Source organism: Micropterus salmoides, unplaced genomic scaffold (assembly GCF_014851395.1).
Source record: "Micropterus salmoides isolate LMB-PRFRI ecotype aquatic unplaced genomic scaffold, ASM1485139v1 Ms_hic_scaffold_20, whole genome shotgun sequence".
Taxonomy (NCBI): domain Eukaryota; kingdom Metazoa; phylum Chordata; class Actinopteri; order Centrarchiformes; family Centrarchidae; genus Micropterus; species Micropterus salmoides.
In genome coordinates, this window is record NW_024041151.1 from 11,731,152 (window position 1) to 11,749,667 (window position 18,516).

General features: G+C 36.5%; 1 protein-coding gene and 1 long non-coding RNA gene across 2 annotated transcripts; one reads left to right on the forward strand and one right to left on the reverse strand.

Annotated features, from left to right (window-relative positions):
* Positions 1-528: 528 nt before the first annotated feature.
* On the reverse strand, positions 529-1,490 carry LOC119914268. The gene is made up of 2 exons (XR_005446748.1): positions 1,335-1,490; positions 529-1,213 (listed from the first exon to the last, which is right to left on the reverse strand). It is a non-coding gene; the product is annotated as an uncharacterized LOC119914268 (long non-coding RNA).
* Positions 1,491-5,143: 3,653 nt separating this feature from the next.
* pstpip2 (proline-serine-threonine phosphatase interacting protein 2) lies at positions 5,144-18,403 on the forward strand. The gene is made up of 14 exons (XM_038733862.1): positions 5,144-5,280; positions 6,091-6,191; positions 8,713-8,787; positions 10,164-10,198; positions 10,306-10,412; positions 10,519-10,581; positions 11,254-11,352; positions 12,211-12,256; positions 12,934-13,013; positions 13,204-13,302; positions 15,786-15,882; positions 16,019-16,103; positions 16,258-16,295; positions 17,352-18,403. The coding sequence occupies exons 1-14, from the start codon at positions 5,248-5,250 to the stop codon at positions 17,405-17,407; spliced, it is 1,014 nt and encodes a 337-aa protein (XP_038589790.1). The 5' UTR covers positions 5,144-5,247; the 3' UTR covers positions 17,408-18,403.
* The last annotated feature ends 113 nt before the right edge of the window (positions 18,404-18,516 follow it).

The following is an 18,516-nucleotide window of genomic DNA, read 5'->3' on the forward strand; positions in this document are numbered from 1 at the left end:
AGTATGTTTGGGTATTGGATGGGAAATTGTGAAGGCTATTTGTCACTATTTTCTGTCATTTTATATCAGTTGGAACGATTAACTGGATCAACAGATTAAAGGAATAGTTTTTGGGAAATACGCCTGTTTGCTTTCTTACGAAGAGTTAGATGAGTATCTGTACAGTAAATATGAAGCTACAAACAGTAGCTTGTTAGCTTAGCTTAGCAAAAAGACAGGAAATAGAGGGAAGCTAGCTGTTTCCTACCAAGTAAAAATCCACCTATCAGCGCTTCTAAAGTTTGCCTATTAACATGTTATAACCCGTTTGTTTATTCTGTAAACAAGTAGCTGTTTCCCCCTGTTTCCAGTCTTTTTCCTAAGCTAACTAACAGCTATTTAACATACACCCAAAAGAGTGGTATCTTCACATCAAACTCTCTGCAAGAAAGCAAATAAGTATATTTTCCCAAAATATCAAACTATTCATTTAACTGGCATGTCACTGATTGGTAATGGGAGTTTACACATGGCCAGAGACTAGACTGATAAAATATGCACATTTTATTATCAACTCATAACTTCCCCATTAGAATTCTCAGCAAGAAAGCAGATAAGTATATTTTCCCAACCCTTAACTTCCCCATTAGAAAGACTTATTTGAAGAGTAGATAAGTAAGTAGTAAGTAAGTCTTCAATTCTCCTGTTTACATAAATGTGACAGGCTTACAGAGTTTAACATGCATACTTCTCCATATATGCCTATAGTAGTTTTTACAGAATACATGTGACAATCAACATCTTTTAGCAGATAACTTCTGTTCAGATGTTCCACTTTGCTTCCAGTCACCCGTGAATCGGTCTGGGTCAACAGCATCCCACACAGTTGGCTTCCTCGGCAGGGCTCCAGTCTTGAATTTGACAGCAGTCCACTGACAGTCCTCATCCAACATCTCCATCAGGGTGTTACCACGAGCCCACATCCCACTTGAGAACCACAGTTTTCCCACCAGTGACGAGTCCGTATCTAAGACTCTCCGGCTTTGGCTCTGAATGTCATCCAGTTTTGCTAAAATCCAATTCCTGTTTTTGCACTTTGACGTCACATCTCACTTGATATTAGTGACAGTCTTGTAGTTCTTGATCAGCATTTTCAGCAGTTTGTATCTCCAGTAAAGTTTGTCTCCAACCTGACGTAGCTCACGAGCGCAGTAATCAACAGCGGCAGCATGATCTGACGGCAAAAGATCGGGTAAGACAGGTTGAGTATCCATGATCAAATAGGCTACACATTTAAACTGATTAAGCTTAATTAAACTCAAGTTAAGTTCAATCAAAACTCCTTAGATACTCACCAAGGCCAGCCATTTTCACAATGGTTGCTTCAGGAAAAGAGAAGAAAGCTTTAAAAGTTCAGTTCTTTCTCTTGGTGCTTATAAAGCTCTGTCGTTGTGGCTTGACAAGAAGAAACAGGTTGAACTATTGATAGCAGAGGCGCTTAAATACCGCCGGGTGACGTGTTATGGCCCAGTGAATCCCCATCAGCTATTGCCAAGTTCCTCCCACTCTTAGGTTCACTTCTCTGTTCACAATATTGTTATGGACTCCTTTTATGGTAGCCTATTACATAAAACATGTATCTATCTTTGTGGAACTTTGTTGAACACAACACATATCTGTAGCCAATTGTTTGTGTCAGACAGTTGGTGTTTGTAATTTTAGTTTTAATCAACATAAACATGCTGATGTGTGCCGATCAAGTGATCGTAAAGGGGCTTCATTCTCATATAAAGAGACTGATTTAGAAATTACCATTAATAAATCATGATCACGTGATATGACAATATGAGAAGATGAATTAAACTCATACATACACTAAAAACGGATGAGGTATTGAATGAGGTCACAAGTGCCTTTGTATAAAAAGTAAATTCAGTTGCAGTGTGTCATGTTGCAAGATTTAATCTTGACAGACCACGTCGTTCAATAGATAGAGACTGAATGTGAAGAACTTACATTTCCCTCCCTCACTTTATCCCTCCATAAAGATTTATAACTTTTTTCAGAGTAAGGTTTGAATGCACAACAACAGTTCACAGAGGCATCAGTGGCTGGTGTTGTGTCCTAATGGGAGGATCTTGATAAGATATTCAGACACAGTGGTTGTTTTTCTTAATGTAGAGGACATTTAGTCATAACACTAATGTCACAATTGCATAAACAGGAACACTGAATATTTAAAATCATGCCGCCGCCACGGGATCTGATCTGAAGTGTTTATTTTACATCAAAACATTTGTAATTTTACAACACAGTGTTGTATAACGAAATGCAAGCTGTAGTTTCCTTTATGCTACTCCTTCAAACAATATATATATATATATACAGTAAATGGTCGTTAATAAGTCATAAAAATAAAAACTAAGTAGAGTACCAAGGATGAATAAATGAGTCTCACAGCCTGAGGAAAAAAGCTGTTCTCAAGTCTGGTGGTATGGCAGCAGGCAACATCATTGCTCTTTGGGCAACAATATCAAAGCAGACAACTTTCATTGACTGCATTCATTTAACACAAGGACCCATTTCATTCAACCAACACTCCCTCTAATTAAATTACACACACCAGGGTGGTGACCTAGATACACCATAAACTGACAAAATGATTTGTAATGTAGAACCCAAGAAACACAGTCTATGTGCTGTCCATTTCATTCAAACTCCTATGATACTCCCTCAGAATGGGAACTGCATAAAGTTTCAACACTCTGCTAAGTACGGGCGTCGTGGACATGTTAAGGCTTGCATGTGGCTTTTTGCACAAACAGGGAAGTTCCGGGGAAATGACAGCTGTCAGGTGATCTGAACACTGCTGGCTGTTTTCAGGAAACGCAAGTTCATTGAGTATAAGCAAAGTGTGACAATGACAGAAAGATGATGCCGATTACAGAAAGCTGTGAAAGGCACTTTATCACGATGAAGAAAAAGGAACCAACAAGAGGTAAGAAGAAAAATGGCCCTTGTAATTGCTATTTTATTATATATCACATTGTTAGATAGGTATCACTGTACTGTTGTGTCCTTTACTTTAGTGAGGTGCTTTATTCCCGTGGTTCCCAACCTAAGGGTCACAAGATAAATCTAAGGAGTTGTGATGTGATTAATAATGCAGGAAAAAATAACAAAGTTCTGGTAGAAACTCTAGTCTTTGCTGTTTTTGTGAGACACTGGATAATTCTTTGACCAGTGTTTTTCTTTAATGTAGCAAATAAGCTTATAACACTATTTTTAAAAATATATCTTAAAAAGAGAATAATAACTATTGTCTGTCAAATAAATGCAGTGAAGTAAAAGTATGAAGTACTCAGAAGTTACTTAAGCACAGTAGAGTTTATCTACAGTTTATCTTTTATTGCCACATCCTGGAGGTAGTACAAACAAAGAGAGAGAGAAGATGTTTTCAATGTAAATGTATTATGAACATGCTTATCAGAGTCACTGTACATACACTATGTTTAGTCATGTGATTTTGAGTCGTTGTTGTTGTTGTGGTGAAACTGTACTGTGTAACCTCATGTCTTTTCCACTCTCTGGAAATGGTGCATGGAACAAGAAGGTGTGTGCACCTTTAGAAGAAAGGACAACAAATTACAAAACAATCTATAACAATGTTTTACTTAACAGGCTAGGTTACTCCTAATGAGAGTGGGTATCTTGTCTGTAAATACTTTACATAGGTTCCTTTAGGTATATAAATATTGAGGAAGCTGTAGACTGCAACAGCCATAAATAAGCCACAAACAATATATGTTTCACCAGGAATTATATTTGTGTGGTCAAAATTTAAACATAATAGGCTGGTGATATAAACAATGGAACTAAGGTGCCTTCTTAATCTCTCAAGATTTAAGAGCCAGATATCTTAAATGGATCAAACTGGAGCTGGAACAATTAATTGATTAACAAAAAATTAATTAGCTATACCAAACAAAACAATACCAAACATTCTGTGGTTCCAGCTTCTCCAGTGGGAGCTTTTGCTGCTTTCACAGTTGAATAAACTCAATGTCGTTTGGGCTTTGGATTGTTGGTTGGAAAAAACAAGCAATGTGAAGACCTTGGGCATCACCAAAACCGTGATGGGCAATTTTCACTTTTTTCTAACAATTAATAGACCAATAATAAGGTGATTAATCAATTAACTGAGGAAATAAGTAGCAGATTAATTGTGATTGAAAATAGTAATTAGTTTTGACCACAGAATGAACGTCTTTTTTATACATTCATCCGCAGCAGTATACTTTCATTGATAAATTAACAAAAAAGAGCAAGTTCACTACAAAATGTTTTGAGTTTGTTATATATTTAATCTAAATACTATAAGAAGAGTTCTGGCAAACTGAGCTCCAATGATTTCAGCATCCCTTGAGTTAAATAGACAAGTGGCATCCGTATTATAAATTGCACACTCAAAGCCCATTCTTAAACAAATATATAATAAAAAATAAAACAATATTCCACATTACTTTATATTATTGTTATATATAAACCTGATTGCCGATCTGTAAACCATTGATATACCTCCATCAGTCACCAGATGGCAGCACATTCAACTGCAAAATGAGATCTATCTATCTATCTATCTATCTAATCCTCTGTTCAACAATTCTGCGGAAGAAAATTAATTAGGAGGGAGCGTAAAGTTTGGGTTTTATATTAGTCCTTTTAATTTTATGTATATAGAATTTGCAGAAAATTATAGTTGAAAACATTGACTGACATTCTTATCAACTTAATTGTTTTCAAAGTAAATTAACATATCTCTGCATGGCCACAGCATGGCCATTTGAACCGTTTTACTAGATAAAATATGAATAATAGATGATGATGATACTACTACTACTACTACTACTAATTATAAGGCTAATTATAAATATTTTGTATATATATATATATATATATATATATATATATATATATATTATGCATAATTTAACCTCTTTCAAGTTATTGTTAATATTAATACAATATTTGTCTGAAATCGATAGATTCAAGTCACCAGAAGTAGATGGATACAAAGTGCACGTGCAGGCAATCCTGACGTCAGGAGTGACAGACACACGACGAGCTTTTATTGATTGTCATCACTGCGCATGCGTTAATTTGACCGGCGGAGTGTATCTCCCGCTGGCTTTACTAAACGGAAATAGTCGCTTTCAGTCTGCCAGCAGGCCTGTTGAGACGCTGCCCTCCTGTCGTTTTCAAACAGTTATGAAAAACCTCCATTTCAAGGATTTCTTCTGGGTGAGTTTCTAGTGTTATGTTTTGAGATTATTTATCCATTCATTTCATTCAATTATGTGTAAAGTTAAGTGGCAATTTATTATTGTAGTTTAGATGGAGTACATTTTAATCTACTCTACTTTGCAAAGTATCCTGTTACTATTTATTGTCAGATAAATGTAGCAGAGTAAAAGTACAATGTTTCCCCCTGACATGTAGTGAAGTAGAAGTATAAAGTAGCATAAAATGGAAATACTCACGTAAAGTTCAAGTTCCTCAAATTAAGATAAGTACAGTGCTGAAGTAAAAGTACTTAGTTATGTTCCACCACTGGCTTTATGATAAGTTAATTTTCCTATAGAGTTGTGTATCATTAAACTAGCAATAAGATCACATGGCGTTGGCTCTTTTTAGAGATACAAAGTCGCTGATTTATCTATATGGTTAGGATGATTATAGGCTGTGGTGTAGGCTTACCTAAATTATGGAGAAGTACATTTCAAAACATCAATTTACACTCTGTGTCAAATATCTTAATGTTAAAATGTTTATTTATGTCTGTGTGTGTAGCGTTATCTTGGGAACCTCCTTGTATGAATTTAGAGTTCAACAAGTTTAGACAGATTGTCTTACTGTAAAGGACTGGGTATTAGTCAGAGAAGTAATAGTAGAAGGAGTGGTATGGTAGCAGCTAAATCTCTAAGGTCTGTCTGTTAGGTGTCTATTTTGTCTATTAGTATTTGCATATACAAACATATAAACTGGGCATATAATATAAACAAATAATTTATAAAACCAAAAAGAATGAAATATTTTCAATCTTACTGACAGAACTCTGACCTGACGTGCACTGGTGGCTATGATGCAATCATCCAGTATCTCAACGATGGCAAGAGGACATGCAAGGAGGTGGAGGAGTTCATGAAAGCCAGGTAAAGCTATGATAAATTAATGTAATGATACAAAATATTTGTATTATTAGTTCTGCTCTTGCTCAGGTAGGCAAGACTGTATGCTAGCTTTAAATAACCGGCCAGCTGTTCTAGTCAGTGTACAATCTGTACTAGTTGTTATCATGGCAGCGTTATAGATAATATATAGGCACAATAGGCTACAGAGACAAACACAGTGTAGCAAAACCATAAGACCTGGTAGTTCTTTCTGCTTTTATAGTAGTCAGAATCACAATGAACTTTTTTTGTGTAGCAGTGAATAATATGTTTTAATAGCAAATACAGTTAATTGTATTTCCAAGGTTTGAAAGAGTCAGTGGACAAGAGACAAAAGATTCAGATGAAGAGAGTGAGAAAAGGAAAAGGAGAAACATGAACTGTGGACTTTGTGGAGTTATTGTGGGAGGTTGTGGAAGGTTCATTAGTGAAAGTCTAGTCATAAGAGCATTTTGAGTGTAGGTGGACTGTTAAAGACAGCACTAAAATAGGATTAAACATCTGAGTGCAGATTCATTCACCAGAAATCATAAAGTACACTTTAGTGGTAATAACGTAAAAAATAAGAGGAGGAGCAACAAGGGTTGTAGTGTTAAATGCTGCTATAATGCTGTAAACCTGTAATGACCGTAATAAATGCCATAAAGACTTCACCCAAATTTTAAAAGAAGTATTGCTTACAAATGTTAAAGTCCAATGTGATTGGAATTTGAAATGAAATGTATAGTAATTGTAATATTCTGATCTGGACAAGTTTTCCTACTTGAAAATCAAACCTGCAGGTTAACCAGCATTCATTCCTGCACACCACTGCATCACGGTAGACCAGCGGAAATTAATTCTTCTGAGAGGAGGAACAGAAAAGGTGACAGTACAGTAGCTCCAAGCTGTGAATAACATAATGTAGTGTGAATATCATCAAGATAGATTTTATAATGGAGTTATACAAAGTTTGGCATTTGAATTTTGATATCGTCCTTCCTCATCTGATAAGTAATCTATCCTCTTTTCATCACACACACACACACACACACACACACACACACACACACACACACACACACACACACACACAGTTTGCAGCCAGTAACATAAATTGGATTAGTTTGCATTACTCAAAGTAGTATTCAAGTTTAAGTTCAACATTTAAAAACGGCGCAAAGTAGCAGCATACTAAAATACACAGCTATGGGTAGAGCAAAAGAGGATATTACATGATAACATAACAGCTTCCTTCTGCAAGAATGAAAAGGAAAGCATTTTTAAAGCCACAGGAAATCCAAAATACTGCAACAGCTTTCCCACTTAAAGAAAAAATAATCTACAGAATGGACACTTATTATTATGTTGTATGAAGTAAGAAAATCAGCTGATGTATATGTATGGCAAATGTATAAATGAGAGTATAAATAAAGCAAATACAATGTGAATTTACTGAATGTATCATATTGACTTTAGATATACAGAAGACCATCCAGTCATCAATAATAGAATTAGAATATATTCATAGATGGAGATTTTGTTAATTTATGCAGAAAGGCATGCATACGTTTGCACCAAATAGCATGCAGACACGTGCAGTTACACAGAAAGACCTTATTGTGTATTCTGTCAATTGCACCTTTCCAGTTAAGTATCTATAATGGCCCTGTGGAGTCTTTTTCCATACATGTATGAATGCTTTTAACTTCTATTTATCAGGCAGCAAGGTTGTTTATGATCTATTATTCTGTAACTCCATTCACATCACATTGAGACATGATAAAGGGTCATGGTCAATCTGTCTAGAGTGGGAGCCCCACTGAGGTCAGTTTGGGTAAGACTTTTTTTTTAATTTAGCATTTATAAGCAGAATAGAAACATGTAAATTTAGTTGTGCGCACATATAAGGACATTGTAAGTGTATTGTCAGCAATTGTAACTTCCCCTATAAAGACTATACTATATTTTATATTATTACTACTGTATTTTACTATTATCACTCTGTTTATCTGTTTAAACACCAGCCTCCAATTGAAGGAGTTATAGTTGTTGATAAATACATTAATAACCACATATATACTGCTCATAAATGCTAACTAGGGGGACTTACAGACTTATAGTAAATTGTTGCCCCTGTTTGGAGTTTTCCAAATAACCAGTTTGGTGCAAAACAATGTGGTGCAAAACTATCGCTGCTTTCTACCCAAGGACTTTGGGAGCCACACACACACTCAATTTACAGCAAAATGTGTATGAATATAAAAGTATTCCTATCTTTTTTCTTATCGGTTAACTAACAATTTGGCATAGGAATTTATGACATCTGTTTCTAAAAATGTCCACTGGTTGATAGTAGTGACCAAGTAGTGCACTGTGTATATGCAAACTACTAATTAAGCTAAACAAAATTACTGATGCCATGTAAATGACTTTGGAATCAGCTTAAGGCTTGCCCTGTTTGTTCCTACATTCTTTGTATGTATATTTGTACATTGGACTCTCATCTGGTTGTTTGTTTCAGGGCATCAGTTGAAGAGAAGTACGCCAAAGACCTCCTTGGTTTGTCCAAGAAGGTGTGCGGACACAATGAGATGAAGTAAGTAACTCCAGTGTTGAGATGCTGTCATTGTGTGTTTGACCAGAATTTATTTACAGTGTATGTGTGTGAAGTGACATGGTGACTATTAGTTTGGATTCAAGTGCAAGAGAGGTCAAAGGAGAAGTTAGGAGTCTTCAAGTGTGGGATGATTTTGACTCGTTGCTTTACAGTTTAAAAGCAGAAATACAGATTGCATTATTTTGCAGTTTCTCAATGTTTTAGTTGGTGATATTTTATGTGTCAGTGTTGACATGATGTCAACTGTATCAGCAAGTCCAGTTCCTATTCTGTCTGTGGTCACACGATCAGCTCGACTTCATTTCTGCTGTTTCTGTTTGGAGGTGAGAAGAGGAAGGAAGACTGACGGGGGAGGAAGAGGCAGGGAGGGAAGGATGGATCTTTATTTACTTAGTAAAAAATGGTGGTTAGTTAATAACCCTTTCTGTTAAAGGTACCCTGTGGAGGTTTTTGTGAACAAACAAAAATCATGTTTACATTCACCAAAACTGCATTATGTGAATCCTTGAGCAAGATATCTGCAAAAGGAAAGTCTTAAAAAGGCATGGAATTCGCTTTATTAAAAAAGCCTTAGAAAGTACTTAGATAGTCTTACATATTATTAACAATCCATTAAAACATTTTTTCTTGTCTGCTATGTACAGCTATGTACTTCTAAAAAAAATGTCTCCATATGTGACATAAACTGAAAGTGAGACTGGTGCCAAAGTGGCCTGTGGGCGCAGAAGGCTGTTCATTCCTTTTTTGTGGAGTTTCAGTAAACATCATAAGACCTATAGCAAGTCACTTCTGTTAGCTACAGCAGCTAGGAAGCTCATATGGGCAGGTGAAGAGGTTACATATTATTTTGTTAATCTATCCAGGTTCTGCCATTTATTCTGGTCTAGGTTGCATTAATTTAATGAATTACAACATTAGGAATAACTAGGCCCTATCTTCATATTTGGCCAATATGATCATTAAACAGGTATTTAATACATTTAACCTACATTTAACTGGGGGAACCCTGCAGAAACTCTGCCTGAGTGCATTTCCTCCCTCGTAAAATGTTTGTTAAGCTGATTTTAGCACATTCCAGACACAAACTATCAAACCTACAACAGGATGTAACTTGTATCTCCAACATCCTTGTGCGTGTGCACGATACAAACAAATTGGGATCCCACTTATGAAATCATTGCTCCATAGTGCTACTAGTGGTCAAAAACTCCACATGATAGCTTTAATTTCCTCTTAGTGTGATCTGTAGTGAATTTTAAAGAGTCTTATGGTTGCACTAAAGTTAAAGTGTTTACTCATTTGATGTTTGTAATGTGTGAAATCCCTCTATATGATATTTTCTGTTGTTTTTTAAGCACATTGAAAAGATCCCTGGACATGTTCAAATTACGTAAGTGCCTAACATTTTCGAGTCTTAGTAATACTGCCTTTCAGCTGCCATTATTTACTGTTAGTTTCAGGTTATGTGTAGCTCAGGATATGTTTTTACCCTTGCAGAGACTGAACATGTGAGTCTATCACACTTACAACTGGCGCAGAGCATGAGGGAGGAGGCCAAGAAAGTGGAAGAATTCAGGGAAAAACAAAAAGAAATGAGGAAAAAGGTTGGGGTGATTTATCAGCACTGTGATGCACAGAGGTGACTGTAGCATCTTTCCATCTTTGTGCCACATGCAAAGTTGGTGACGCGATACGACCTTGTCATTTCAGATAGAACAACAGATGGATGTTCTCCACAAACAGAAATCTTCACAGTTCAAGAAGACAATGGATGTAAGTACAAATGAAAATACGTCTGAAGATCAGAGTTAATTATTTCAGGCTCGACATGGATTAAAATAACTACAAGGTCACTTTCAGACTTTCCCTCAAGAACTTTTCTGTTTTGTTTCCTTGTAATGTGTTATTGATAAACTGAGCTGATTAGCATGCGCACAATCAGTCATATGCAGAGTTAATGATATTGCAGTGACTGACCTACGAAACCAAAGCCAACATGCTCTGTTATCTAGATTTAAAGGTCGAAAAGTGTTAGGACCAAGCTTGTTTTTTTAACGGTGTTGTGTTACATTTAAGGTAAGAGAAAATCTGAAGTATTTAAACTATGGCAGACTGTCCATTTGTGATTCAGGTCAGAGGAGTTTCAGTTGTGTTGTGAAAACAGTCAAAATGCTCATTCCTTCTCTGTCCTGGCTCTTCGGTGGGGGAAGTTGTGTTGCCTAGTCTGGAAAGTGAACCACATGGCATCATTTATCACCATGAATATTGCCAAAAGAAGAAGTACTTGTCATGCACAATTCAAAAATAAATAAATGGTCTGTTGCTTCAAAAGAACCGGATGCCAGTAGATTGAAGAACACCGTGAATTCACTGACTACATCTGTTAGAGCTGCTAAGCTTTTTTTTTTTTACATTTGTGGTGATAAACTGTGCTGCTGTCCCCAGACAAAGAAGACATACGAGCAGAAGTGCCGAGATAAAGAAGAAGCAGATCAGAACCTAAACCGAAACACCAACACCAACAACACCAAGCAATTAGAAAAGGTACAGTGAAAAAAGTGGAGCTTTTCACTGACGGAAGATGCATCTGTTATGACAAAGGATGAAATATAAACTTGGAACATTTTTTTCTCCACCTTTGGACTTGCACAAGGGTTATGTTTTTAGCCTATTTTGGTCTGTATTCATGTAAGAAACTGAAACTGACAGTGGTATGTCAACCTGCAAACATTAAGATCATTGCCTCAGTAAAGCTAGTGAAGATTTCGAATATTCACTGGTTGCAGCTTCTCAGGTTGTTACTTTTCACTAATGTATAGCATTGTAAATTGAATTTACAGTAGCACATTGGGCTCTGAAAACTTGCAGTGAGTTGTGTCCCACTATCTTCTGACATTTTAAAGACTAAATAAACTAAAGATTAATCAATAATGATAAAAGTTGTTAATTGCAGTTTCAAATTGGTCCATTAAAAGAACATATCAGCTTCCAATGTGAGTAGATTTTGAAAATGCATATGGTATCTCATGTCTCATTTAAGGATAGGTTGTCTTATCACCTGATGTGAAATAAGTAGGCATTGTTGAGCAGAAGGAATGAATACCAAAAAAGCAGACTTTGTAATTCCCATAACATTGGTGGAGGTGTGTGTTCTGATAACTGCAATGCAGATGCGATGCAGATGTAACTATTGTTTAAGGATTATTGTTTGAACAATTAATATACAATTTTTATCTCTGTGCCTCAGACTTCCTCCATCTATTGTGTTTGTCAGCTCACCCAGATTGACAAAGTTCATGTGACTTCATGAGCAGTAATTTATGCATTTGCTACTTGTTATGTGTCGGCCTTAGACCCACTGTTGATGATTAGTGGTCATTTTCTCTATTCATCATCTTTCAGCTCAACTCAAAAGCACAGCAAGCAAAACAGAATGCAGAAGAAGCAGGTACAGACATCTTTACCACATCTTGTGTTTGGTAATATACAGTATAGCGCTATTATCCAAACTGCTCTACATCCAGACTCTCATTTACCGATTCACACACGCACACACACGCAACATGTGTTGGTCTCTCCATCACTTTGGTCCAAACTGAAATATCTCAACAGCTATTGGATGGATTGCCATGCAGTTTTGTACAGACATTCACGTTTCCCAGAGGTTAAATTCTACCAACTTTTGGTAACACCTCCTCTAGCGCCACCATCAGGTCAAAATTAACAGAATTTTGCCCGACACTGATTTATGTCCAAATTCATTGAACATTTCCATCAGCCTCAGCTGTACTTTCTGTTTAGAGCTAAGTAGTTAATGTCAGCATACTAGCACATTTAACTCAGGTGGTGAGCAACACACAGCATGTTAGCATGCTGAGATTAGAATTTAGCTCAAAGCACCACTTGTGTCTAAATGCAGCCTCAGAGCAGCTAACATGTAGACTTTTAGTCTTGTCAGGTGATAACACAGTAATGAGATCGATATGAGGAATGTGTGAAGCTCTTAGATTCTAAATATGGTGTAAGTGCTAATACTACGATATACCACATGAGAGTCTGTAGTGGTTAGTGCAGTGTGTTTGGGTATTTATACTGTTTATACTGATGTGCATCTTTGATTGACAGACAGGTTATACCTGCAGAATGTGACCACAGTGGGAAAGATTAGAGATGAATGGCTAAAGGAACATGTCAAGGCCTGTGAGGTAAGACTGAATGTCTCAAGATTACAAAAGTTTAACACTCATCATGTCCGTGAAGGTTCTCAGTCATACACTGTAGTTATCCAGGGAAGGTTAAATTCAAGGGCAATAGGACAGTTGCCCTTGATTTTAGCCTTCTGGGGAACACACATCATGTAAATGAGCTCAATGTTTCTGTTGTTTTCCCTTACAGCTGTTTGAAAAACAGTCAATGGAGCGTATTAACTTTCTGAGAAACGCAGTCTGGACTCACCTCAACCAACTTTCCCAGCAGTGTGTGACCAGTGATGAGGTAGGGCCCACAGCTACTGTAACGTGAAAATGCTATAATCAATATTTTAATATTAACTATGGATCAAATGAGTAAGCATATTGTGAAAGTCACTCAGAGTGACAAACCCAGAGAGTTAACATAACACAGCAGTTCCCTTCAGCTCTATGTAGCATTTTAGCGTGGTTTCATCTGACATATTCAGCCCGTAACTGTACTGTTGGTGAACACTGTTTGGCATTTAGCTGCTAAAGAGACTAATATAAACAGCGCTATAGGGGTCCGTGCGTGAAGTATAATTCATCTGCAGTTGTTCACATTGTATGATGAAAAATGCCAGTTTATGGGGTATTACCTAATTTCATTGTCCTACTTATATGTTAGTAAGTAGTTGCCTGTTTATACATCAAGCACACACTGAAAACTCATTAGCATTCATTTAAAGTCATATTTGTGTCCACCTGATGAATGTAAGCCTAACTTTAATACCCCCTATAGGTTCGTGTGTAAAGTATAATTCATCTGTAGTTGTTCACATTGTATGATGAAAAATGCCAGTTTATTAACTACTTTCATTGTCCTACTTGTGCTAACGCAAATGTATGTTGACCCATGTTAGTTCATATTTCCAGAGCTGATGCTGCCTAAACAATGTTAGCACATGCTGTGTTATTGTTGCATTGAATGAAGACATGCAATGTAATTTAGCGTACAAAAGCGTCGGCTTGTTCCATTGTCCAACTTGTATAATGAAAATTGAACAAGAAAGTCTAAAACTATAAACAGAGACAGCTCACCTTCAAAATAAAATGTCATTGTCGTGTCATGTCATTTTAAGAATAGCTAAACTTATATAAATAAATAAACAAATAGCCTAGCCTAAATATTGTCATAATTGTCATATTTCTGACACTTAACCATACATTATTTTTATTAAATTGTCAATCGGTAGGATACTGGAATTATGTGCTGTGATTCATGCCTATGTAGCCTAATGATGTGTTACGACTTGTGATGAGTGACTGGTAAAAAGAGTTGATTAATCTCTTTGAACTTTGAATTGCTGCGGGCCTGTTGTCTACTGCGGTCAAGTGAGCCCAAATTAATTTAGCTGCACCTAAATTTGGAGTGCACACGTTTTCGAGCCTTTATGGTAAATGCAGTGAAACGAGTGACTGGCAGGGCTAGTGTCATTTTCTCACATTACCACAACAAGAGTTGCAGTATGAAAGTCTTACTTAAAGAGAGGCTATGAAGTTAATTAATTGTACGTGATACAATCACCATATAGCCTACAATATAATTTATCAAATTCAAGGACTTGGTGAACTTGGCCTGAGGATACACATTGGACAATGTCTGGTTTCAAAATAAGGTCTTAACACAATAAATTAACTAGGCTACAGTATGGAAATAAAATTAATTGGATTATATATACAGGAAGTAGGCTATAAAACATGTTACATGTGTCTAAAATGCTTGGGAAATTATGTTATTCTTTGATTTTGGGTGGCTGAAAACATTAATAAATAGCCTAAATGGAAATTACTTATGTTTGCTGAAAAAATATTAAATAAATAATTCCTGGCAACAACTCACACCCTGACTACATAGGTAGGCTACATAAAGCTTTGCCAAATATTGTCACAGCTCGTTATACCAACGCGCATCAGTCTAATTTCTCTAAAATTTAAGCGACTAAAAAAGAGAAAACAGTGATATATATGTTATTATATTGTTTCCGGTTTTAGACTTTCTTGTTCAATTTTCATTGTACAAGTTGGACAATGGAACAAGCTGACGCTTTTGTACGCTAAATTACATTGCAAGTCTTCATTCAGTGCAACAATAACACAGCATAGTGCTAACATAGTTTAGGCAGCATCAGCTCTGGAAATATGAACTAACATGGGTCAACATACATTTGTGTTAGCACAAGTAGGACAATGAAATTAGTTAATAAACTGGCATTTTTCATCATACAATGTGAACAACTGCAGATGAATTATACTTCACACACGAACCTATAGGGGGTATTAAAGTTAGGCTTACATTCATCAGGTGGACACAAATATGACTTTAAATGAATGCTAATGCTGTTCAGTGTGTGCTTGATGTATAAACAGGCAACTACTTACTAACATATAAGTAGGACAATGAAATTAGGTAATACCCCATAAACTGACATTTTTCATCATACAATGTGAACAACTGCAGATGAATTATACTTCACGCACGGACCCCTATAGCGCTGTTTATATTAGTCTCTTTAGCAGCTAAATGCCAAACAGTGTTCACCATATGTCAGTGTTGTGTTTACAGATTGTTCTTCTGACCCCAAGTGGCCAAAAAAATCAGTTCATGCAGGTTTATAGTAATCTGCAAACTAAGAATATAACGTATCATTAAAAGAATTCCCCTTTCAAACCTCCAATCTATAAAGATATGACTTATTTGGACTCTGACCTTGTTTTTACTGTCTCTCTGTATGTGTGTGTTCATAGCTGTATGAGGAAGTGAGGAAATCACTGGAACAGTGCGACGTCCAGGAAGATATTGAACACTTTATAAACCTCAGACAGACGGGGGATAAACCACCAGGTGTGCATATAGGAATACTCTTTTACAATACTATGTCATGGAATAAACTAGTACACATATAGAGGAAGGTAGCTAGCAGCCAACACACAAGCCCCATGAACTGTTGCATCAGTTAACACTATGTCCTCTCTGACAGCTCCAGTTCTGTATGAGAACTTCTACAGTGGTCAGAGGTCTCCAACTGGAGCTCCACCCTCTCGACTGCCTCCATCAATCATCAGGTAAACAAGATAAGGACGCTAGGAGAGACTGCCACCTGTTTGTTTATCCATCTATACTTCCAGTTAATATTTCAACCAGTTCTTTGACACATTTTATACTAGTACTAACTGACTGCATTGCCCCTATTGTTTACCTTGTTTTGTGAATTTGCAGAAGGCCAGCATTGCCTAATCCAACAAACAACAGTATGGGTATGTTATTGTTTTTTTTACTTAAATACCATTAAGCTGTGGATGGTTGTTTGCTTTGATGCTTGATGGGTTAAGCAGCATGCTGCAGCTGTAGCAACATGCTAGTTAGCTAGCATTCAGTTAGCTGTTGATGTTAACCAGTGAATATAACTTGTGCCAGGGGCTGTAATGAGTGTGAAAGTTCAGGTAAAGAAAGCGGGTGGTTCTGGGACGCTGGAACACACTGATGAGCCTTTTGGTGATGTGGGCCCAACTCAACAAAAATTGAGAGGGTGCCCACCCAGCACTGGCTATTATTTTCAATAGGAAAGTTGTAAGATTTGTATATCCATGAAAGTCATTAAAGGGGTCTTAAAAGTCTCCATACTTTGTGAGAAGGTCAATAAGTTGGCAACGCCGTGCCTACATGATGACCCTGTAGACTCCCCTGCACTCTTACAAACATACACAACTTCATATTGAAACTATATCTTTTCTTTGGTCAAGAGACCTGATTCCTGAAAATGTCCTGATGCCTAACATGTCCCCATTGGTAAGGCTAGTGAAACTAGATAAACACTTAATAACTCATGTCCCACTAAGATAACTTAGTGGGACATGACATTCAGATGAAATGCACCAGACTGCAGAGCAGCTTTTGCCCCCCAAGCTATCAGGCTCTTAAACTCAAATTCATTTTCAATACTGCTCCATTGATCATTGAATATTGTTTATTTCTGTTTAACATTTTTATAATTGCTCATGTATTAATGTATATTGTCTGCTATGTAGCAGAAGGGAGTTACATTTATGATGGCACAGCCTGATACCCACAGCATGACCTTATGACAGGTCCAAATATAATTTAAGAATTTCCATGGAATTGCTCACCCAACATGTAGTAGATTTTTTTGTGTATTGATAATTGTTACATTTACATTTAACTCTTAAGGCAGTGTGTGTTAAACAAATAAAATCAGCGGTGGGATTGAAACTTGTGGCTTTATTATCAACTGAATGGTTGCTGCACCCATCTGCGTTTGATACTTAACCACCACTGCTTTCCTTCAACTGCAGATGATGCAATCTACTCAACAGTGCAGGACACAGGGTACAGCGTCATCCAATACTAACACACAGATCTGTTGATGGAGTTTTTGTACATCCTGTGCAGAGCTGGAGCTTTGCCATGTCCATGAGGGTTACTTAAGTCTCATCATTTCCTCCTATGTGATTTCTTGTTAAAATAAAGTCCAGTGTCATAACTGTGTGCATACATATGTTTCGGTGAGGTTGTGTGGTATTTCTAATGAAAATATCACTGTTATAAACACAGGAAATTTTTTTATTCTTAGGTTCTTTTGGGCCTTTTTTACAGTAAAAAGTGACTAAAATTGGGATTGGTGCTCAGCATTTTGAGGATAATAACATTCTGTAAAATTAGAGAAAAACAATAAACATAAAATAGTGACATCCTGCTAATTGCTGTGAAAATGTAAGAAGTCATTTCCACTGCCAACATATAGAGCCTATTTATTACCAACATGTTTATAATATGCAAGGAGGCATCTTCTACATACTTGCATATTAATTTATCTTCAGTATATTTTGTATTTATTTTTGTGGAAGTATTCTTCTCTCATATTTTAAATAGATTAACAAAATAAGTGTCATCTGCTTGCTTGTTTTCATTTCCCTTTTAGATGTGAGAGTAGCATGTCAGCTGACAGGGAACTTGGATAAAGTGAAGTGTACGTACACTCTTATGCAGTGTACAGAGCATACAGATAACTACAGAAAAATATATAGTTTCTCTGTAGTTATCCGGTGAAAGTTTTGTTCTTTGTCACTCAACCTGCGTCTCAATGTTTCGTCTTGCTACAGTCATGTGCTGAACAACAGGGTAATCTTCTGTTGTAAGAAAGTTAAATTAGATTAAGCTCTCTGCCCTAGATATGTCTAAATACTTGAGGAGGATTGTTGGAATATTTGCACTTTGATTTTGCTTTATTTATGTTGTCAACAAATCATTTTTAGAAACTGCAGGAGTATAGAGGGATTCTATGGTATTTCACTTTGTAGCTGATCTGGAGTTAGTTTTGTATAAATAAAATGATTATGAAAGTTTCTGTTGTCTTCCTATTTCCATGATCATTCCTAGCAGTCAAGTGGTGACACACTTGCATCTTCCCCCATACATATTATTAAGGTCTGTTTGGTGCCTGCATTCACACCTGCTATT